Consider the following 21,241-nt stretch of genomic DNA (forward strand, 5'->3'; position numbering starts at 1 on the left):
CGCACTAACTAGAAAGAGGGACTACTTGAACCTGGTAACGTGCAGTTATTGCTCTGGGACTCTTACAGGAGGAATATACACAGTTTAATAAATGTGAGGTGATTCTTCTGATACTCTATTTGCTTGGTTTTCTAAAGCCTTCTAGAAAAAGTGTATTTTGGAGAATCGATCAAGGTAGTTCAAGTTGAAGGTTTTCCTCTTGATGCAAAGCCATGAACCTGAAGATCGTTTTCTCGGGGAGATAAAAAAAAAAAAAATCATGACTCGCACCAGAGCATTTCGTTGAGAATTACTGTTGCTTGCATTTTGGAATTCACACTGTTAAAAAGAGAAATTCTGGAAAGCAGGGGTGGGACGAGAATCGTGGTTTGCATGTTGCCTATAATCATGTATTTCTTTTTTTGAGAGCCTGTTTTTCTTGGCGGATTTTGGTCTTAAAATAGAGCACAGCATATTTATTCTTGGGTTTGGCAAGGACCAGCATTTTGTTTACTGTTTGGGCTAATGTTTTGTGGACACAAACCTTTTCATAGACAATCCCAGGACTGAAATGGCTTGTAAAAAGAGGTCAGCTCATCCAGGCCCCAGCACCCTTTCCCGAAGTGGTCTTTGTGCCAACAACAAGGGCCTCCTTGTCGCCTAGATGTGCCCAAGTGACAGAAAGTTCTCCCTTCTGAACTGGAATCTTTCATACTGACTTCCCTGCTTGAGCTTTGTTGTTGGGAGTTTCACAGAATCTGCAGTTTCTCTTTCCTGTGATAGCCTTTCAAATAAGAGAGATCCCAAGGACTGTCTTCACGCTCACTCCCTAACCCCTCAACCCACCCTGTCTTCTTCAGTAGGTTGTAGTTCCTCCTTGTATTTCTTTTGATAATTAAAAGCCCCCCCTTCACCACTAACCTACACCTTCTTAATCTGTGGAGTAAAGAAAGGAAACTGTGTTTAGTTCAGAATATCACTTCTCTGGTGCTTAATTTTATAATAATATTAATGTTAATATAGCTGAGGGTAGCATCTTACCATGGGAAGGTCAGGCTCTTAAGGGTGAAACCTGGTATAATAAGAATCACCCTTGAAATCACATACAAAGTATGTGATGGAAAAAAAGTATAGTAAATGGAAACAACATGCAGTTTTGTGTCTACAGCCCTTCACAAAACTTCCTATCTCCCCGAAAGTTTAGAACTACTGATCTGGCCAGTAGAATAAAAGAAAAAAATCTTATCTGTGAAAGACTTTCACATAAAGGTAGGGGTTTGTAGACACACACCTGCTTTTGCTCCCTACCAAATACAACCTCATTAAAGTGATATAAAGGAGGTTTGTTTTTGTATCACTGTGGTCAAATGTAAGTTATATAAGATTTACCATTTTGACCATTTTAAAATATATAGTTTAATAATGTTGAGTACCTTCCCCTTGTTGTATGACCATCATCACCACCTTCTCCAGAGCTTTTTCATCTTCCCAAACTGAAATTCTGTACCCAGTATGTACCAACTCCTCCTTCCTCCCTCCTCTGGCCCCTGACAATGCCCCTTCTACTTTCTGTCTCTATGGATTTGATTATCCCAGGTACCGTGTATAGGTGGAATCTTACAGTATTTGTCCTTTTGTCCCTGGCTTATTTCACTTAAAGGAGCTTTTTAATTTTACTTATTTATTTATTTTAAAGATTTTATTTATTTGTTCATGAGAAACACAGAGAGAGAGAGAGGTAGAGACACAAGCAGAGGGAGAAGCAGGCTTCCTGTGGGGAACCCAATGCAGGACTCGATCCCAGGACTCTGGGATCATGACCTGAGCCAAAGGCAGAGGCTCAATCGCTGAGCCACCCAGGTGCCCCCTAAAGGAGCTTTTTAAAAGGCACAAATCTACAAGTACCAGGATAACAGGAGAGGAAAGAATAAGAACAATTTTTGTCTCTGTGCTGAAGGGGAACCCATGGCTAAAATATGGAAGACTGGCCTGTTTTCAGAATATCAAAATATTCCTGCATCTTTTATTGTCTTTTAAATGAGTTGTTTGGCTCTCAGCCTTCCCCAGTGACAGCTTAAGGTCCTGTTTTTTCAGGTCTGCAAAGTGTTACCTTTTTTTTTTTCTACTTATGCATCTGCTTTCCATCTTCCAAAGTTGTATTAAAATTTTTATTTGTGGCAAAGAGAAGATCCTATAAGCTTTCAAGGAGAAAAATAGATCACATGCAAAGATCAGGAATCAGAATGGTTTTTGACTTGTCCACAGTTAACCCTGACAGCCAGAATGCCATGGGGCCATGCCTTGGTTATTCTGGAGGAAAATGATGTTAAAGCTAGAACTTTATATCCAGCCAAATTCTTAGTCAAATATAAGGGTGGACTAATGACATTTTCAGACACACAGGTTTTCAGGAAGCAAATGGAGGAGGTGGCCCACTAAAATAAGAATAAACCAGGAAAGAAATGGAGGGAAGTGAGGTGAGGGGATCATTGTGTTGTGTAAAATCCATATTTAAATTATATGCCTATAAAACTTTAATAGAGTAATTAAAATTAAAGAGAATCCGGGAAAAGGAGAGAGAAAGGTACCGAAGGATATGCTCCCGCAAAATGAGGGAGTAAATAACAAAGGCAGAAGGCATGAAGAAAGCCAAGGATCCCAATTCAGGAGTGCCAACTGGAGTGTAGTGATCACTTAGGCAAGACAGGAACAGGACAAAGGAATGCAATGGAGCTGATCGACTTTCTGGTGAACTCAGCTCTTCAGAAAATCCATTGGGAGGTTCTGCAGACCTTCTGAATTTGTGGGAAGAGTTAATGATTTGTACATAAAACACCAAGAATTAGAGAAAATGAGGTAATTACTAACTCCAGAGAAAAGGCATTAGGCAAGAAAATTACGTCAGCAGTATAAAAAATTTATGTGATCCTAGTAATGTAAACAGTGAAGAGCAATTAACCAAAATTTGTGAAGTAAATAATAAGCGCTGGGAGAACAAGCAGAGGGGAAATCAATGGGTAATGTCTAAAACTGGCAGAGTAACCCTACATAAGCATCTTAACTAGAAAATTTTGGTGAATATCATAAGAAATATCTAAAAAGATTTGCAAGTGGTTTAAACCTAAGGAACAGAAAGGAGTGGGACAACTATTTGACAGTTTAACCCTTAAACGACCACTTGATTTTTAAAAACTATTTGCGTGCTATGTACCTTGTACACTAATGAAGTTATAAAATAATTGACATAGGAGAGCAACCTACATGCTGCTGAGGGGACAATATAAAGGATCTTTAATGTTGTTAAGAGAGGTGTTTGTTGTGATTATTGAAGGAGACGATGTTTGCGAGAGTACCTAGCACAAAGTAGGTGCTGGATTTAAATCTAAAGCAAGCACGTTTGACCAGACTAAGAGACAGTTCCTTGAAAAGCTATAGAGAATGACTTGGCTGTCTTTCCTGCCCTTCCGAGATGGCATTTCTTGCTGTGGCTGGTCATTGCTGCTGTACTGTGGGCATTGGGCTCATGACTCCACAGGTGTGTGTGCTTGCATGTGTGCATATGTGTGTGCGGATGCGTGTGTGCACGTGCATTAGGTTGTAAAGTCAGTCCAAATGACGTGACTGTGTCAGCCTGTCTTTGGCAGCCATATCACTTGTGGCCCAGTTGACATCATCAAACAGTATGTTCCATCCATGTCCTATGTTGTGTATTTGTCTCAAGTGTTAGGCCCTTTCCAATTTCTTCACCATCAATATGTCTCTATGGCTGCAGGCGATGCTAAACCCCTGTGCCATTGGGGCTGCCCCTTCCTATTATTCTTGCTAGACATTCCCCAGCTCCTTGTCAGTCCCGACACCCAGCCCCCACCACCATGACAGTCTCAACTCTTCTATTCCCCTTGAAGATCCAGCTTACTTGGCCCTTCCTCCAGGAAGCCTTCCCTGAACTGAGCCAAGTGTCTCCTTTTGTACTCTCATAGCATGGGTACGGCCACCCTCACAGGGTCCCAGAGCTAATGCATCATCGCAATACAGCTGATCTACCTGTCCCTTCTGGGAAGAAGTGAATACCCAAGAGGTCAGGAGTCTGTCTTGGTCAGTGCCCGGTCTCTGACACAGTTCTCTCTCACTAGGGCTGACACTAATCTTGTGGGTCGTCAGGGTTGCAGCCACTTGGTCAGAGATGACTCTTCCCCTCTGTGAGAGGAATTTCATGTCAATTCCTGGAGGATCCCAAGGCCATGGCCTCCATATCTTCAACCTTGTGATCCTGGTTTGGAGGCTCCTTCACCCCCTTACCACTTTAATGCAGAACTAGGTGCTAGGGACGATCTGTGGGACATGGTTCCATGGGTCAACATTCTGATGAAAGCAAGTTCACAATTCACTTGCCAAGCAGGGATTTCCCTCTTTTTCCATTCCATCAAGGAAGCACCTCGGCCAGGTGAACGGATTCATTCATTGACTCAACAAATATTGACAGAGTGTTTGTTCTGTGCCAGGCACTGTTCTGGGTACTTGGGAGGCAGCAGTGAATAAGATGAGATGAGTTTTCTATCCTTGAAGACCTTCCAGTTCTAGAGCAGAGAAGCAAACCAGCCAAAGCAAACACAAGCAGAATCATTACAGGTACTGAGAAGGGGAGGCTACGTAGACGTGCTGACCAGGGGTCGGCTTCTCCGTGAAGGTAGCATTTGTGCTGAGTGATGAAAAGAAGCTGCTCAAATAAAGGGTAATGGCTACACCGTCTAATGTGGTGGCCACTGGCCACCTGTAGCTATTTAAATTAATTAAACAAAATTTAAAAATTAGTGCCTCGGTCACAGTAGTTACATTTCAAGTACTCAATAGCCAACCGATGGCTGGTGGCTACCAAGAGAGAGCATTTTCATCATCGGAGGAGTGTTCTGTGGGAAAGAGCTGAACTAGAGAAAGAACATTTGGTAGAGAGGGACCAGCAAGTGCAAAGGCCCTGGGGCAGGATGGCACTGGTGTTGGAGGGGCCAGAAGGCAGTCATGGTAGAGCTTGGTGAGCAGAGGGGAGGGAAGGCACTGGTGAGGCTGATGTAAGCAGTAGGGGAGAAGGGGAGACTGGATTACTTACAGAGGGGCACATGGATGTTTTTTTCAAAGAACTGCTTCTTTCCCTTTCACTTCTTGAAACCAGGCATGAAGTCAAGAATGGTTGGGTCTGATAGAACTTTTAAAAGGACCATGAAAATGATGTCTGGAGATAATATTAAGTATGTGAAACAAAAAACAGCCCATGGAGAAAAAGACCTCTAATGAGGAATACAGCATGGATATAGCAGGTCCTGCCTCGGAGAGAAATTCTGGTTGACTCCAGTGGCCAAGGGCAGAGGTCACTTGCTGCCCCTCAGCCTTAGAAGCAGGGAGCCAGCCAAGAGCACAATTTCCCCGCTCTTAAAAAACAGGACAATGTCTTTTAAATTCCTTCATAACGTGGGTGGTTCCTCGTAAAAGTAGGATTTTGACTTTTGTGTCTTAAGAGGCTAGAATCGTATTCCTGTTTTATAAACTGGAGCATCTGTGCCTTGACTTCATTTCGGATCCCCTTTCCCGAGACGCTTGTCCCCTTTTGCGCCCGCCTCTTTGCTAAACAGGTTTTCTTCCTCTCTTTGTAAGGGCACCTTTGTTTAAACCCATCGAGTTACTTGCCTTTACTGTAAACACAGTGTCCAGTGACTCTCCTTATTGTGGAGAGCCAGCAGGTTCACAGGAGGGGAAAAAAAAAGTCTTCAAGGTCACTTTCTGGTGTTGGCATTATAAAATAAGTCATCGTGACTTAAAAAAAAAAAAATAAATACAAGAACTCCACAGGGCCTCCTCGGGGTTGATTAGCCCATTACCATCGGGTTCCACCGACCAGCTAGCATTTGTTGAATCATAATTGATCTGTTCACATGTAATCTGATCATTAGTAGCCGTGTAAAAATAAATACACTCGCCTCCTGTTTCATTTGCCCTTGAAGGCTCTAGGCGGCTCCAGGGTGCACCTTTGCGTCGGAGAAGTGGGGCCGGTTCACGTTGCAGCCTGTGCGCTTCCCGGGGTAGCGGCCGCCAGGGACGTGCGTGCAGGTTGCCAGCCCGGTCCCCACTTCACCTGAAATGCTGTGACCTGGCGTCGGCGTTTTCGGCCCGAGGAAAGGGAAACCCGGCTGCAGCTTTAGGAACAGCTGGCTGTCGAGATCAGGTTGTGAGTGAGGGCCAGCTAGGTCATGATTGCCTCCTGGATGCTCTTCTCGCTCTTCACGGTAGGTCTCCCCGGGTCAGCGAGTGTTACTGTGGGGTCTGCTGCGTGCTGCCCAGGGAGCTGGCACCTTTGGGGCCTCCAACTCAGGAAGGCACATTTCCCATTAATCTTCGGGGAAGCTACCCTGTTGAACTCAAGGTGCTGGAGTCACCCAGAAAGAAAAAAAGCACAACATCCCTGATGTTTCAGGCGCTGGAAGTTCTAAGTAGCGGACGCTGTGCTTCTGTGGCCAGGTTTTCTTTAGGAAAGCTAAAGAAGGCTAAGGCCGTAACGGTGCTATTCTTCAGGCTCCAATTTTGTTGTAAATTATTTCTCTTTCCCTAGTAATTATTGTAATATCTCAGAGCCTTCAATGTATAGAGCATTTTTCTTCTCAGGGAGGCATAGCTTAAGTAGAAATGCTCTCTGGGATTTTTACCTGATGATTTAATGCTACAATCATTTCTAAACCAGTTGGTAATGATGTTGGATGCATTGCTAGGAAACCAGGCATACAGCTCGCAAGCTGCGGAATACACGAAAGGTATACATGCTATGCTTTGACATCTGGTCAAGTTGTTTGCCACTGACCTTGAAGATGTTGGCAAGGTTGGTAGGCCTGGGGGGAAAGCTAAAGAATCTTTCTTAGCGTGTGAGACTATTATGTGAACTCCCTTTCAGACCCACTCTGGCCCAGTTTTCTGGACCCCAGGGGTTTGGGGGCAGTTTTTGTATTTCTGTGTTTCCCTAGGCCAAGTTGAAGAGTATAGGGATGTGTATGCCGTCCTGCCTATATCCATACAGAGATAGCGAAGTAGAGAAAGGAAGCATGGAGCTGCACACTTGAACTTCTTCAAGGTCATGATGATCAGCCCAAGGTCAATAAGGCTCTTAAAAAACATCGTTACTCGAGAGAGATGACTTCATTTTCAGAACTCTTTCAAATTTGCGTGTGCTGATGTATCAACTCACGTGTGGGATCTTTGCTGCTTTCCTGATCCCAGACAGCTTTGGGTGATTGAGACATGTATTTTTAAGATTTAAGAGATTCATGAAGATCTATTCACGTTTTATAGGCACACAGGAGCACCCTTTTTGCTGTGCCGTACCCCATAGGGCTTTGGACCAATGCATGCAGTTGCAGATTCCAGTCAAGATACAGAGCAATTCATTTATTCCACAAACCTATTTTGTTTTGAATTTCTGTTGGCATGTTCGGGTATCTAGTTTACTCTTCCTTTTGAAGGTGAAGCCAAACCATTTTGTAACAAATAACAGCGTCTGACACCTTCCACCCATAAGGTTGAGTGAGATGTTAGAAGCAAGCAATCTGATTTGCCGATTCTTTTCTCAAAGAGTCATAAATGGCAAAGTTGCACCATCTGATTAGTTGTTTCTTCATATTATACTAGTGGGTTAGAATGGCATAATATATATTAAAATATATTGCATATATTAAAAATAACTGAAGAAATTTGTAATAAGTACTGTAATTAGTACAAGTAATATACTAAAAATAAAAAACATTAATTTGGGGGAGAGTTCAGGTGTATATATATATATTTTTAAAGATTTATTTATTTATTTATGATAGAGAGAGAAAGAGAGAGAGGCAGAGACACAGGTTGAGGGAGAAGCAGGCTCCATGCCTGGAGCCCGATGCGGGACTCGATCCCGGGACTCCAGGATCGTGCCCTGGGCCAAAGGCAGGTGCCAAACCGCTGAGCCACCCAGGGATCTCCCATCAGGTGTATATTTTTATATAAATTGAGTTCTGGGGTTTTAAGAAAATTGAAATCCTGCTAGACACAAGGACTGCAGAGGTCAAGCTAGCTTATGAAGGGGAATTTAGTGGCTCAAATCACTGAAAGGTACAGGAGGAGAAGGCTTCAGGCACAGCAGAATCCAGGGGTTCAGACAACAATACCAATGTCCCTTTTCCGCCCACTCAGCTGTGTTTTCCTCTGTGGGCTCCATTCCTGGTTGGCTCTTTTCCTTTGGTATCAATATGACTAATTAACAACAGCTCTAAGCTTTTATCCCATTTTCTCAATTCCTTACATTTCCAACTAAAGCCTTGGAAGGGAATCTCATTGGCTCTGCTTGGTCTTCTTGCCCCCTGTGGCCCTGGAGGAAGGGGAGGGGATGAAGTGTAGTGTTCTGATTGGCCAGGCATGGGTCACATGCTCAACCCTGGAACTGCCACAGGCATCAGCGTCCCTAACCCATAAGGCACAAGGGTATAGTGGCAGAAGGGATAGGTCTATCAGGGAAGTTGAGGGACAGGTACATCAGATAGACCAAGACAGCGCATGTTCTCTATAGAGAAATTCAGGCAATGTAGGCAGTTGAATTTTTTGAAAATTGTCTTTATAAACATCTACTGTAGGCTGACCTTCCAAACTAGTAAAAATGTTCAGGATTGATTGATTGATTGACTTTTTTATTTTTTTTTTGAGTGGGGACTTGCAAGATACTAACCTTTTACTGGATGTGAGACGTATCATTTTGGAAAAGAATACTGGAAATTGAGTGGCTAGGGGACTGTGCTAAGTTAGGGTGACAGGACATAAGGAAAATGTATTCTGTGCCTATCTATGAGGAAAAAGCCAGGGAGGAAAACTCTAATATGGTTTGGATCCTGGGGCATCAGATAGGCCTGGTGGGGGGAGTGCATTGCAAACTGATTAACTTCATACCATTCCACTGCATAAGGAGTCAGTTTGGCAGACATTGTGAAGTCACCTGTCTGAGCTGGTTCCTGGGGACAAGAAGGTGGCTAAGACAGGATCTCAACCTCTGAAAAGCTTACTGTCTGGTTTTGTTTTTGTTTTTGTAATTGTGACAAGATAGACACAGCATAAAATGTTACCATTTTAACGTGCAAAGTATTATGCTTTCCCCTATCATAATATACGTGGGGATCTGGATTGGTGAAATTTGATGAAAAAGAAAAGAAAAATCAGAAAGTAACAATCCTGAGATCAGAAATAATGACTCTTGATTAGTCCAACTGCTGGAAATTTTTCTTCTTTTGCCAAGCATCAGTGAAAGGCAGTGAGTGGCTCCCTCTTCCCTGGGTCAAAGGGCTGCCAGGAATTCTCAGAAAATCCTCTTCTCACGGAGAACTTTGAAAACCATGTAAGTGTCTGAATGGATCCTCCTGCATACAGCAGGGGGGATACCTATTTGGTTATTAAACGCTGCAGACCAAGAGGACACTGCTTTGCACAATCCTGCTAGCTGTGAGTTCCACGGGGGAGAGTGCAGGAGAGGAGACCTGCTTTTAACTTGAGCAGCTTGTGTTTGGGTTGGTGGCATGCCTTAGAAACAGAAAGGAGCCAGTCCTCCCTTCAGCCACTCCAGGCTTCCCCTGTGAGTTTCTTTTTTACCCTGGGATTTCATGTGGACCCTGAGCTATGAAAACAGATCACATATGGCCTGCTGTCAAGCATGAAAATAGCCTTTTTGTTCTTGGGGAACTGCACAAAGCAAGTGGGAGAGGGAGAAGAAACCTTTTTTTTAGCATGAAAATACTATAATTCTTCGAGGACCCCCCTCCCTGCTTTGCTTTTTTGCTCTGGGTTGAATCACAACTTTCACCATAGTAATAAATAAGTGGTGGCTGTTAAGTCTTGAGCTCCCGGGAAGGCCACTTGTCCTCTGTTGGGGCTGGGGCTGGAGGTGGGATTGAACCTGCACATCTCTAAATGTTCCCCTCACCTTCCACACCTCCCAACCCCCCCCCCCCACTGCCATCAACTTAACTGTACAACACTACTCAGTCAAACCCCCAAATCAGTGAGCCTGTGACAGCTGAAGGCACATGTTCGAATCTGATTTCCAGTAAGAGTGGAGCAGGCTGGGAGGTTTCATGCTTCTCCTGTGTATGGAGGGTGATGTGTTTCTTCTTGGCTTATTGGGATCAATTCATTCTTAACTGCTTTCAAAACAAAACTGCAGCATTAGTGCCAGTTTCAGGTCCAAGGGCCTCTGGCGCTTGTTGGAGATGGCTGATGGGATCTCATTATTGACTGCCCCACAGGCACCTGGCTCTTCCTTTTGGCTAGCCTAAGTGGAGACTTTCGGGTGGTTCATGTATAATGCATAGCAGGCAATGTTCTTTCCTGGCTGACTAGCCAGTCATTCATTCCACTCTGTGTCAGGTGCTGGGGACCCAAAAATGAGTCAGATGCATCCCTGCATCAAGGGATGTACAGCTAGCAGTCTTCCTACTACTTCCTGGGAAAGAGACATTTTGGTCCAAGACAGCAAATTTGTCATCAACATGAAAAGGAGGTCTGCCGATACTTTAGTGTTTATTCATAGCATTAATGACGTAATAAATAAGGAACTTCACTATGTCAGACTCAATAGAATCACAGAATTTTCAAGCTGATTGAGAATGCTGGCTCTGTATCTGGATGGCCGGGATCCAAACCTCAATGGATTTTTCTGTAAAATGGGGATAATAATCATACTCATTTCATACATTTATAAGGGGGATTATGTGAGTTAATTCACAAAAAAAGTATTCAGAATACAGCCTGGCTTTTAAAGCCAGGTTACCTTTAAAATACCAATTCATTCATTCTTCAAAAAAATGAGTAGTGCCTATGGTTGCAATAAGTTTATGAATATTCTAAAAACCACTGAATTATACACTTTAAAATAGTGCATTTTCTGGTACGTGAATTATATGTCAATGTAGCTGTTTTAAAACGAAAATGAATGGGGTGCCTGGATGGCTCAGTTGGTTAAGTGTCTGGTTCTTGATTTCGGGTCAGGTCATGATCTCAGGGTCCTGGGATGGAGCTTTGAGTCTGGCTCCATGCTCAGCAGAGAGTCTGCTTTGAGATTCTCTCTCTCCCTCTGCCTCTGCCCAGCCCCCTACTGTGAGCACATGCTCTCTCTTTCTCAAATAAAAAGAAAGAAAGAAAGAAAGAAAGAAAGAAAGAAAGAAAGAAAGAAAGAAAGAAAGAAAATTAATTGACTATCTATTGTGTGCTGGACACTGTCTTTTTAAAACTGACAGGTAAGTGACTTGCTCAAGGTGAGCGAGTGTCTAGAGCTCAAGTCCTCTGGGACACAAGCCAGGCTCTTTGCAAAATGTCAGAATAAAATGAAGTCTACGATTCAGATTGGAAGCTGAGGTCAGCTTCCTAACCAGACCTTAAGGAAGAATAGTGGTATGACCTAAGCACCTTACCTTTCTACCTTTACCAGCTGTTTCCAGCAGTTCTCCCTACCTGCCACATACCTCCGAGTTTTCCAGACCTCAGACAAATATATTGTAAAAACTTATATATGAATACACTATGGAAAATATGACAACATCTCCCCATCCCAGTTCAAGATACAGAATGGATATTTGTATAGTTAGGTTTTTCAGTTGAGTTATTGCTTTCAGTTCCCCAACTTTGACACTTAGGTATTTAGAGCTTTCTTTCTTTCTTTTTTTTTTTTTTTCTTTTTTAAAGATTTTATTTATTCATGAGGGACACACAGAGAGTGGCAAGAGATATAGGCAGAGGGAGAAGTAGGCTCCCTGCAGGGACCCTGGGATCACGACCTGAGCCAAAGGCTGATGCTGAACCACTGAGCTCCCCCCAGGTGCCCCCAAGAATTAGAGCTTTCTAAAAGGAAGGAAAAAAAAAGAAAAAAGAAGAAAGGAAAGGAAGGAAGGAAGAAAGAGAAGAAAGGATTACCTTCCTATTGCAAGACAGGGATAGTATTTAAAAATCACCCCTACTTAACCACCACGACCCAAAACTAATAATACAAATTTTGTCCTTATGGTGAAGAAGGATCTTACTGATTGTTGAGATGTCCTAGCTAAGTCTAAAGAAGCTAGAATGCATCAGAAGAGAGAAGTGTTTTAAAAATAAAATGGCATAGTTTCTCCCTGCTGGATCCATCTATATGGTCATGGACATCATTAGGTCCGGAGCCTATAGCCTTGGGATCCCCTCAGCCTCCTGCTTTTTCTCTGCCATATGCTTTGTTCTGGGGTTTCTTCCTTCTCCAGACATCTGGTATTCAGGATATGGGAAAATGACTTCCCCTGAACTAGTGAAATTATGGTCACTAGTGAAAAAAATGGCTCATGTTTCCAGGCATCTATGAATGAGATGTTTCTCTGAGTGTCCTGAGCAACTCTCTCATGAAAGGAAACACGAGGAAGTACAAGCTCTCAGCTCATCCATTTCCCCAAGATGAACGTGAAGCGCTTCTTGCTTCAGTGGCCCAGACATCCCTGCCTTTTCCTAGCAGATGGGCAGCATTACCTCACTGCCATTTAATGAATAGGTTTGCCCCCGGCGGGATGGAAGTGTGGCGGAGGCTATTATGAAATCTCATTTGCTTTTGCATGAATCCGTTCAGGAGTCCCGAGAAAACAAAATCTGAAACCTGAAAAATGGTACAATAGGAACTGTAACTTACAGCTCCCCGTGTAAATCCGATTTGCCCTGAAACTGCTCCGACTTGGCAGGTAATAATCATAGTAATTTTGCACTTCTGTGATGGAGAGGGTTTTTAATTGAATTCCATTTCTTGAGAGTAGGAACAAAACCAGTTGTAAATACCTTTTGTGGCTCCCCTCCCTTCTCTCTCTCTCTCTCTCTCTCTCTCTCTCTCTCTCTCGGACTGTAGCATGTGGGGCATCTAATTTAGCTCTGAAAGCAGATACCTAGAGGGTACTGGGGAGGGAAAAGGGGGGATGGTAAGGAGAGAATCATTCAGTTCACACGCACACAACACACTTGAGCATTTTATCAAGAAAGGTGCTAGGCACCGGGTAATAGGTTCCCTTCCTCAAACAACCTTAGGCTGTTTATAAATCTGACTTTATCAAGGGTTAGATGTTTGACCTCGACCGAAGCTGAGGTTTGAAAGGGCATTCTGGGTGGCACTGGGCCCACAGACGTGGCGAGCACAGGGCTGCTCTTCTAGAACGGAGAGGCGGTGGTGGAGAAGGCGATGCAGCGGCCCCCTGCCCATCTGGGAGGAAGCCCATCACTGTCCAGTGTGTGTCCATGGACTTGGTATTCCCTCAGTCACATGAGGAAGCCGAGGCAGCTTATCATAAGACCCAGTGGAGTCATTTAATAAAAAACAGGTTCAGCTTTTGGTTGGGGTGATGAGGTGATACCCTCCAAAGCCCTCCATAGGCTGGGCGTGGGGGGTCCTGAGAAAGGCCATTAGAAATGTCTGGCTTAATTGTTCACTCCTCCACTGTGTCCCAGATGGGACAAGGGAAGCTCCTGTGCTAAGAGAGGCATCTGGCTCTGTTAGGCAGACACTCCAAGTTGCCCCCTGGCCCCTTGCAGGCCACAGGGGCACTCTTGCAAAAAGGCAGAGCTGTTTTTAGAGTCTGTGTCAAGGAACATTTTCTAGAATTCCTCCTGAATGACTAGAAGGATCCCTGCGATGCCCTCAGACTGGGCCCTTGACAAGAACATGCAGGGTTGGCCTAGGCCCTCCTCAGCCTGGGGAGAAGTGGATTCGCCCACGACCTTGAAGACACTGGTCTGAGGACTTGCCGGGAGGCCGGCAGCCTCTGCCCAGCCATCGGAGGGAGGTGGGCGCCTGGAGACCGTCCCCCGAAGCCAAGCCATGACGCCTCCTGGCATCCACATGATGTCCCACCAAACTTTTCCCAGAAATCGAGACTAGAAGAAATGTGAATAGGGATCCTGAAGAACACTTTCCCCCCCAGTGGAAGCTTCTGGGTGCTAACAAACCTCCCCCGGGTAGCGGAGGCCCATGCTGTGGCTCTGCAGCTTCCTAGTGGATGTTGGGCCCCCCTTGAGCTTCTCTGTCCAGTTAGGGAGCAAACCTCGCTAGAAAGGAAATCTTAAAAAAACAAGGCACGTGGGATGCAGGTTTGGCCCTGGGAGCTTTGCCAGGGCACTTAGGGTCCCGCATCTTCTGTTTCCCTATTGCTCTGAGGGCCAAGGCTGTGTGTCCAGAGGTAGGTCCCTTACTCCTCTCACTGCATCGGGAACATTTGCCTGGGTGCTAACCCGCTCCATGGGTGTGCTGGAGCCAGCCGGGGTAGGAAGTCGGGACAGTGCCACTCAGGCCTGCAGCAGGGCGAGGCCCACGGAGGCCGCTCAGGCCTAGACACGGCCCGTGGGTGCGGAGAGCACCGCTGCCTTCCTCTGCCTGCAGCCCCCGGGCAGCTGCTTGCTATTCACGGTCCCCTGTCCTTCTGGAAGTGCTGTGCATGTCCTGGCCTCTTGCTGGGCAGCCTGGCAGATCGCTGGCCCCCAGGGACGCGGGGGTGGGGGGCTTTTCCAGATTCTTCCTACTACCGCTACCCTCCTGCCGCCGTGACCGCCCCTGCGCGCCGGGCTCCCTGGGGCGTCTTTCATCCACGGTCTCCTTTGGCACAGCGCTACTCGGAGGGCCCTCTGCCCATCCCATTTTCACATGAGGACACTGAGGCTCAGAGAGATCCAGCAGCTTGTCCCACACTGGTAGGTAGAACCAGGATCCTTTTTTTTTTTTTTTTTTTTTTTAAAGATTTTATTTATTTATTCATGAGAGACACAGAAAGAGAGAGAGAGAGAGGCAGAGACACAGGCAGAGGGAGAAGCAGGCTCCATGCAGGGAGCCCGATGCAGGACTCAATCCAGGGACTCCGAGATCATGCCCTGGGCCAGAGGCAGGCACTAAACTGCTGAGCCACCCAGGGATCCCCAGAACCAGGATCCTAAACCAGTTTGGGCTGGGTGCTGAATTCGACACCCTTCCTACCCCTGCAGTGCATTTTGCTTCACATCAGCCCCCAAAGGGTCCTAAGTGCCAACCAAGTGCCCTCCAAAAGCAAGAATATCCTCAGCAGAGGAGTGCCTAAAGGAATCAGGCTTACCTCTGTATTCTTTTTTTTTTTTTTAAGATTTTATTTATTTATTCATGAGAGACACACAGAGAGAGAAGAGAGAGAGAGAGAGATAGGCAGAGACACAGGCAGAGGGAGAAGCAGGCTCCATGCAGGGAGCCCGACGCGGGACTTGATCCCGGGTCTCCAGGATCACGCCCTGGGCTGAAGGCAGCGCTAAACCGCTGAGCCACCCAGGTGTCCCTTACCTCTGTGTTCTAGACAGAATTGGTTGAACTGTTAGACACAACATGTTTGGAAATAATACAGGGGTTTATTATTCTGTATTAGAGTATAGGCTTTATCAAGCGAGAGAATAAATTTTCCATCCACTGTTATTGGCATCACATATTTGTGTGTGTGTGTGTGTGTGTGTGTGTGTGTGTGTGTGTGTTTGTGTGTTATCCCCAGGGCTGGAAGATTAGGAAGATTAACATAAGGAAAAAAAAGATCAGATGTGCAAAGGTAAATAAATTATTTCAGGGCTGGCTTCAGATTCACTGTTTATGGAATTGGAATCCTGAGGTGCTTGGACCACAGCTCTAGGAGGCCCTGGGGGGCAGCAGGGGCACTGCCGGGATTTCATGCCCTGATCAGACTGCTGGCTTTGTTGAGGGGTAGCTGGAGCGGCAGGCCAGGGTCAGGACAGAAAGCCAAGACTTGGCTAAGAAAATGATATGTCCTTCCCTGCCCCTGCCCTCCGCACTTTAATCCTTTCAATGACCCATTGGTCTCAAATGCTCTCAAAATTAAGATCTGAATCATATATAAATTTTTTTTTATTGGAGTGCGATTTGCTAACATATAGCATAACCCCCAGTGCTCATCCCGTCAAGTGCCCCCCTCAGTGCTCGTCTCCCAGTCACCCCGTCCCCCCGCCCTCCTCTCCTTCCACTACCCCTTGTTCGTTTCCCAGAGTTAGGAGTTAAGACCTGAATCTTACGTGGTCTGCTCCCATCCACCTCTCCAGACTTCCTCCCCATCCCAGTGTAGAGGAGAGGAAAAAAACGCTTTTTCCTTTATCCGTCTTAGGTTTCTTGTCTAGGGTCTATCAAAATAGACTGACCAAGGAGAGTAATAGAGGAAAACAAACAGGAGTTTATTAATGCATGCGTCCTCTGTGCATCTGCATACACATGGGAATACTCCGTGATGAATAACTCAAAAGGGTGGTTAGAACTTGAACTTGTGTCACATCTTAGCAAAGTGATTAATTTTGTAGAGAAGTAAGACAAAGGAAAAGGACTGGGAGTTTCTAGGGTACTAAACAATGGGAAGGCAAACGTGGGGAAACGAATGATAGAGAAGCAAGGTGTGCCAGGTACGTTCTTCTGGTGCCAAGTTTGGGCTGATGAGAGTCTAGAGTCATCTCCAGTGATTAGCCTCTATCCTGCCGTGTAGAGAGAAGAAGGGGGGACACCTTTACACATTCATGCCCTGGTTTTAGGCAAATAGAGGGAGAGCAGAGAGCTTTTCTTTTTTAAGGTTTTATTTTTAAGTTATCACTACACCCGCCAGGGGGCCTTGGACTCACAAGCCGGAGATCTGGAGTTGCAAGCTCCTGGGGACTGAGCCAGCCTGGCACCCCACCGAGAGCTTTGCTTATATCTGCTGCATCTCCATTGCATTTACCTCAAAATAATTCTTTTTTTTTTTTTTTTTTTTTTAAGATTTTACTTATTCATTCATGAGAGACACAGAGAGAGAGGCAGAGACACAGGCAGAGGGAGAAGCAGGCTCTATGCAGGGAGCCCCATGCCAGACTCGATCCCTGGACTCCGGGATGACACCCCAGGCCAAAGGGAGGTGTTCAACCACTGAGCCACCCAGGCGTCCCACCTCAAAATAATTCTATGTAAGGTGGCATATTTTGCTTTAGCAGCCACCAAAGCCACCTGCCATTTTTGTCCTTGCTTCTCTAGCTCCTAATTGGAGGCCTTTCACAACAGCCTGGAACAGTCTTCTGTTCTCCCCACACCTTCGCCCCCCTTCATGGCTTAGCAAACACCTTATCTTTCAGATTACAACTTATTTGTTACTTCCTCCCAGAAGCCTCCCCTGACCTCCCCCGACCAACCGGCTCACATTCCCCTGTTAGAGGCTGTCCGAGTACTTTCTTTCCATGCACTTCTCACAAATGCAACTCTACGTGTATTTGAGATCGGAAAGGCTCTTGTTTTCCCGAGACAGTGAATTTCCAGAGGGCAGCTCCGTGCCTGGTTCTCCCCATTGTACCTGATGCACAGCAGATACTCACTCGAAAGGGTGAATGAATGCACGAGTGAATGAATGCACGAGAGAGTGAACGAATGCACGAATGCAGGAAGGAAGCCAAGCCCCGTGCGTGGTATTCAGCTCTGCTCCCAGAGACAGCAGAGCCCGAGCTAAGTTGCAGCAAGGAAAATACTAAGCAGGTCAACAGCCCACATTTCTTAGCCACGGTGTTAAGTTGAAAAGGAGAACTTGTTGCTTCTCACTTTGAGCTTCCAGACTTTTAGACCATTCTTTAATGATTTAGCCTATGGAGGGCTCTTTTGAAGGAAGAATGAGGGGATTCCGTGGGTTCAGCTTTTGATAAAGCCTTGATCTTTCACCTCATGTGATTCTGCTCAGAAATCAGAAATCTGAGTATGGCTGCTGTTGAGCATCCTCTTTGCAGTTTTTTCTCTGGTTGGTTTTTTTTTTTTTTACTCTTCCTTGAATTTTTATCTGAAGGGGAAATGTCCCTTAGGAATCAGTGTGGCCTATATAGTGGCCCTGTCGGGTTTATTTGTATTTTTGAGGTTTGATCCACTATCAGTAGAGACCCTAGAACCAAGATGTCTGGAATTAGACAGACCTGGACCCTTGTTCCCAGAGCTCCTTCGCGTAGAGACAAATTATTTGCCTTATTGGCAAAAGACACATTTTGAACATTTTTATCACTGTCTTTCTTGCTCAGCTTCCTTTTGGCCTCATGAATATGCATCCCTCTGCTCCCCTCTCCTCTCTGGCCATGTTTGATCCCTTGAACATCTAAAGGAACGCCAGTCACAACACCCTGTAGGAACTACTCAAGAGTCTCCATCCCAGAACAGTGGGGCCCTGTTGAGTTTCCCCCAGGAAGCTCCCATATTACTGTTTGTTTGTCATTTGGACACTCAGTTCTATTCTTCCTCTCTGTGATCTAAATGCAGCCTGGGACATTTGCAGGAGATCTGGTTTTTTTTTTTTTTTTTAAAGGATAAGGTGTCATATCTTAGTTCATAGTCAATCTCACACTGGATTCTGTCCAGACTTTTGTTTGGGTTTCAGATGTTTAGCCCCAAACAAATTGAGATGAAGGTTGAAACCATTCCAGATTTGGTAATGCTTCAGATTCCTCCCAAGCACAAATCGTCCCATACTTGAAGCGACCCTAAGTACGGTTCTTGAATCTTGAATCTCTGCATTCCTTGTAAACACTCCGGGTAAAAACAGTTAACGATTAATCTGCTATGTTCCAGTGACTGAGAAAATAAGCATCAACACTTCTGAGGCCTCATCTTATCAAGTTCCAAGGGATGGTTTTTTATAGGTAATGTAAGGCCTTGGTTTATCAGCTCCAATGGCCTGGAAACTCCTTAGCCCTAAATATTTGGGATGAGCAGAATGGACCCAGCTTAGGAATTCCAAGAAGGCAGAATCAAGATAGGGAGCTGCCAAAGCTCACAGATGTGGAATGAAACCCATTTCTAAACCTGATTCTTCAGCTTACTTGTAATGTGCTTAAGACCTGGACTTGAGATTTTTATAGCTGGTTAGAATATTTCAAACCTGGAATTATGCTTCTTTGTGTATTTATTTGTGAAACATAATGACGGTAATTCCAAGCTATCTCGCAAGGCTGTGTTGAAATCTTCAGAGTTGATTCCATCTTCCCATGCGTTGCAGAAATGCAAAATGGTAGCTGGTGTGTTATTTGTGTCTTAAGACTATCTTGGCCTTTTCTCTCTAGAACTCAGTCACCAAATCAAGATACTAGTTAACAGATTGATAAACTTACTCAGGTTGGTAATATTATCTCATAGATGATAAACTGTGTCATTCTACACAGCACCCCTATTTTATTGGAGGAGAAATAAAGATGGCAGAGGATCAAGGCTGGAACAACCCCTTTTCGACTGTCAATTGAGGCAGGACTCTGTATACTGTTTTATGGTTAGTCTTCTGAAGAGTTTTATCTTCAAAAGCTTCAATATGCATGTTTTTGCAATTGATTGTAGTAATGCCCTTGAGCTAATTATGCCAGAAGAGGGGACACAGAGGGAATTTGCAGTGTAAATGATTGCACTGTAGTTCCTATGCAATAGCAATAGTCTCTGGCAGTGCTTCCATAATAGCATCTAAATGTTTGTATTATTGCTACTTGAAATTTGGTGGCTTTGTAGATCATACTTTGGAACAATTAATTTCAGTGCATTTGATGAAAGCCAATTTTTTTCCTTTACAGTTTTGGAGAGGTTTTATCATTGACATTAGGTAGCATTTTTTCCCTTTCTTTCTTTTTTCTTAAACTCTGTCCCCAACTTGGGGCTTGAACTCACCACTCCAAGATCAAGATTTGCAAGCTCTACCAACTGAGCCAGCTGGGCGCCCTAGGTAATAGTTGTTTAAGGAACTCTGGTTACTTATCCACAGGAACACACATACTGAGTATATGTCATTAAAGGAATAACTAGCAGCTAATTTTTAATAATGTCCATCTAGTGACTATGAATTAATATGTTTTCAAATCCCCGATAATTGACCCTATTCATCATCTCCTGCTGTTTATCGGTGCTGATAATCGAGCTAATGAGGTGCCTAAGGACTGCTGGGTTTCATTGCCCCTTACCGGAGTTGGTCACACTTTTTTTTTCCACGTGGGTGGGCATAAAATTGATCAGCAGGCAAATCCACAAGGAGCTAACTTTATTACAAGTATTCTTTAGACTTGCAAGCCCACCTCACCCATTTAGTTAATTTTGTGCAATAGTCTATGTGGTTTTTGTTCCAAAGCTTTTTGTGTAAGTTGGTAAGCAGCCTCTACTTGAAGGAGCAAAACAGTCCAGGTTGTTAGGTGTGTATTATACCCTCTCTCGTGTAATGCTCTTATGTTCCTCTTCAGATTCTATTAGAGCCAAATGCCCAACTTTTGTTTTTCACAATATAATTATGCCAATTATTACTTGTCACCAATAGCCTTAGCAACTTGGGAAAATATCAAGTCGCTACATCTATATAACTTTGCAGAGGAGAACACATCTTTGACAAACAGGGTTTGGTTTTCTTGAGGAGGAAAACCTGGGGTTCATCCGGTTAGTTTTTTCTGAGGTAGAGACCTCAGTGGAACCACATGGGATCTTAGGGTCACAACTCCGACCCCCCAGTGATGAGATTTTTGATTGAAGTCTGAGTTGCCCACCAAGGAGACCAGAAGTCTAGAGAGCTGGTTTCACAGTTGCCTGGCAGGAAGATTTGAACTCTGGGGGCACCTGGGTGGTTCAGTTCAGTTAGGCATCTGACTCTTGGTTTCCGCTCAGGTTGTGATCTCAGGGTCATGAGATTGACCTTTGGGCTCCTTGCTTAACAGAGTCTGATTGAGATTCTCTCCCTTTCCTTCTGGCCCTTCCACTCGTGTGGTCTCACTCTCTCTCTCAAATTAATAAATAAATCTTAAAAAAAAAAAAATTTTAACCTAGAGTATCTTCTGGGGTGTGAAGTGGGGAACTGGTCTAAAAGAGGAGGCCTGTGCTTCTAACCACCTCAGGACTCCTTTTAGCATTACTGCTGGAGGCACATGTAAGGCAGTAACCTTCTTTAAGTGGAGAGGGAAGAAGGCCTTGGTGGGCGTGTGCTGGAGCAGTGTCACTGAGAAGACAGGTCATGGGCCCCCAGTGCTTTCCTTTCCCTGGGCACGCAGCTCCATGATTCCAGCTGCACCGAGGAGGACCTCCGTGCTTTTCCCAGGTGCGCAGCAAAATAGGAGGCTAGGAGGGTGAGAAAACAGCAGCCAGGAGTGGACCAGAGAGGGTTGGTAGACTCAGGCTTGTGTTGCTTTGTGTGTGTGTGTGTGTGTGTGTGTGTGTGTGTGTGCACAGCGTGCTTGCGCATAGACATCC

The 21,241-nt window shown here is 44.9% G+C and overlaps 1 protein-coding gene across 11 annotated transcripts in view; it reads left to right on the forward strand.

The window, feature by feature from the left end:
- PALM2AKAP2 (PALM2 and AKAP2 fusion) overlaps positions 1 to 21,241 on the forward strand; it is a 469,130-nt gene that overhangs the window by 387,590 nt on the left and 60,299 nt on the right. Inside the window, exon 1 of one of the 11 annotated variants that reach the window (XM_072842294.1) lies at positions 5,985 to 6,254. The exons of the other annotated variants lie outside the window; for them this stretch is intronic. Within the exon in view, the coding sequence (XP_072698395.1) occupies positions 6,219 to 6,254 (36 nt within the window). The 5' untranslated portion in view covers positions 5,985 to 6,218. Of the gene's footprint in view, positions 1 to 5,984; positions 6,255 to 21,241 lie in introns of those variants that run through there. 11 annotated transcript variants of the gene reach the window in all.

Source organism: Canis lupus, chromosome 10 (genome assembly GCF_048164855.1).
Source record: "Canis lupus baileyi chromosome 10, mCanLup2.hap1, whole genome shotgun sequence".
Lineage (NCBI taxonomy): Eukaryota > Metazoa > Chordata > Mammalia > Carnivora > Canidae > Canis > Canis lupus.